This window comes from Tupaia chinensis, unplaced genomic scaffold, assembly GCF_000334495.1.
Source record: "Tupaia chinensis unplaced genomic scaffold, TupChi_1.0 Scaffold000348_1, whole genome shotgun sequence".
Taxonomy (NCBI): Eukaryota; Metazoa; Chordata; class Mammalia; order Scandentia; family Tupaiidae; genus Tupaia; species Tupaia belangeri.
The window spans coordinates 923,869-926,171 of NW_006159842.1; the positions used below are offsets into that span (position 1 = coordinate 923,869).

A 2,303-nucleotide genomic window follows, 5' to 3' on the forward strand; every position below is an offset into this window, starting at 1 on the left:
CACACGTCCCCAATAGCAAAAAATCATCAAAAAAAAAAAAAAAAAAAGGCCCCCATTAAGGGGCCGATAGGTGGCATGGTGGTTAAGGTCCTAGATTCCCATGTGGCCAGCTGTGATTCAAGTCCCGGACCTGGTGGCTTGGTTGGTTTCTCCCTCTCCCTCTCTCTGTCTCTGGTCAAACTGAAGAATAACAATAAATAAAAATAAATAAATAATCCTTAAAAAAAGAGAGAGAGAAGACCCCCATCGGGAATGTTCTCTTACCTTCTCTCACTTATGGAAGAAGTGAATTTTTTCAAAAATCAGTTAAACTACGAGGGAATGTGTTTTGCTCATGAGAGACAGGGCAGTGGGAGGAGCGAGGGCTGGATTTGGAGAGACTGAGCGAAATGGGAGGTGGACCTAGCTCTTCTTGACGGAGAGGTTCTTGCCATCATGAGTCGCTGAGCCTGTCCACAGTGAGGGCGACAGCAGGCAAAGTGATCTGACCAGACAGACTGCGCTTGGGGAGAAGCACCTAAGTCCACACCTTCGTGCTGGGCCTTGTCAGTGCCCCTGGAAGAGAAAGGGCTTGGAGGGTGGGGAACCTACCTCGCTGCTCGCGAAGGCCCCTCACTTCCTCCTCCAGCTGCCTGCTGCGGGCCTTCCCCTCTTCCTGAAGAGCCCGGCACTGGCGACTCATCTCTGAGTGGGGCAGCAGGTGGCCAGGGCCCCGGGTGGAGATGGAGAGATAGAGAAAGGAAGTTGTGGGTGGGCAAGAGGCTACTGGCTGCAGCAGGACGGGAGTATGAAGGCCACCTTGGTTCTGGTTCTGAGAGGCCGGGAGACACTGGGAACCTGGGCCAGGGACAGGAAAACCGTCTTCCCTCCCCCATGCCAGCTCAGGATGGGGGTTCTAGCCTTCTCCACTCACTCCCAAGGGATGACGGGAGTAATGGCTGTGACTACACTGTACTCCCATAGGGCATCAAGCACTTGGCAGCAGGTTCTTGCCTGAGGCCAAGACCTTCCTTTGGTTCCTTCGAGAACCTGCCTGATCCGCGCTGTGCAGCGGAGGCTGGGACTAGGCCCAGCGGTCAGAAGCCCTCCTTGGCCCTCTTCCTTGTGTCCTCTGGCCCTCTTCTAGGCCCCTGGCTCCTGCCCACTGGGTCACGCCACGACACACCTGCATATATGGCCTTCCCTTCACTCCGGGCCTCTTCTAGTTCAGCCTCTAGCCCTTGCAGCCTCTGCTTCAGCTGGTCTTCAGCAGCCCTGGCTCGTCGTGTCTCATCCCTCCTTAGAGCTGTGAAGTCCCAGAGCCGCCCTCAGGACTGGCTGGGCGTCCCTCTGAATCAGCCTCCAGGGGCTTGAAGGACTCTGCCCAGCTCTGATGCTGGAAAGCAGGGCATCCGGCCTCTCATTTCCTCCATGGGTTCTTTGATTTCTTAGACTCTCAAGGGCAGTCCATTACTACTAAAAAACTCCCTAAATGTTCTTACTATAAAAGAATAACTTCTAGGGGCCAGCAGATGGCATAGCGGTTACGTTGCTGGACTCCCACATGGCCAACCAAGGTTGGAGGTCTAGGCTTGAAACTCAGGCTGGGCGCATGTGCGTGCACGCCTAAATCCCAGGAGGAGAATGGAGGAGAAGGGATTGCAGCATGGCCATCCCCCCTGTGGGGGGTGATTTCTCACTTTCCTTCTCACTGTCTCTGTCTCTATTTCTGGTGGGCACACGTGCCCTATGGCAAAAACCTCCCCTCCCCCCAAAATAATAAAATCTTTTCTCCGGATCAGCAGGTGGCATGGTGTTTAAGGTTCGTGTCCTAGACCTGAGGTTTGCTTTCTCTCTTTTAATTTTATTTATTATTATTAATTTTTAATTTTACTAGAGAGAGAGAGAGAGAAAGTGAGAAAGCAAGACTTCAGGTCCAGGACTTGAACTTTAGTTGGCCATATGGGAGTCCAGTGCTTTAATTACCGTGCTACCTGCCTGCCCAATAAAATAATATTTTAATAAGTAGCTTCCCTCACCAATCCTCACCACCCACTCCCTTTGCACTGGGGGAATGGTCAGGGTTTGGCTTAGCTCCCCCCTTCATAGCTCCAGCTCTCCAGTGCCCCAAGGTACAGAAATGCCCCGCTACCACCTCTGTGGCCCCAGCCCTAATCCCTCTTACCCAGGCGGTCTTGGAGCAGCTCCTTCTCCAGCACCACCAGTCTGTGCTTGGACTCGGCCTCCACATCTGCCAGGCAAGTTCGCAGGGACTGAGCTGGTCTTGCCCTCGGCGCTCCTCCCTCCCCTCCGTCCTCTACACC

The 2,303-nt window shown here is 53.7% G+C and overlaps 1 protein-coding gene across 8 annotated transcripts in view; it reads right to left on the reverse strand.

The window, feature by feature from the left end:
• DRC12 (dynein regulatory complex subunit 12 homolog) overlaps positions 1-2,303 on the reverse strand; it is a 16,440-nt gene that overhangs the window by 4,493 nt on the left and 9,644 nt on the right. For 6 of the 8 annotated variants that reach the window (XM_006152308.2, XM_006152307.2, XM_014589269.2 and 3 more), the window contains exons 3-5: positions 2,165-2,230; positions 1,166-1,285; positions 592-684 (exon numbers count right to left, since the gene is read on the reverse strand). In XM_006152308.2, the coding sequence (XP_006152370.1) occupies positions 592-684; positions 1,166-1,285; positions 2,165-2,230 (279 nt within the window). The remainder of the gene's footprint in view (positions 1-591; positions 685-1,165; positions 1,286-2,164; positions 2,231-2,303) is intronic. The other 2 variants (XM_014589272.2, XM_014589273.2) reach the window with 2 other exon arrangements.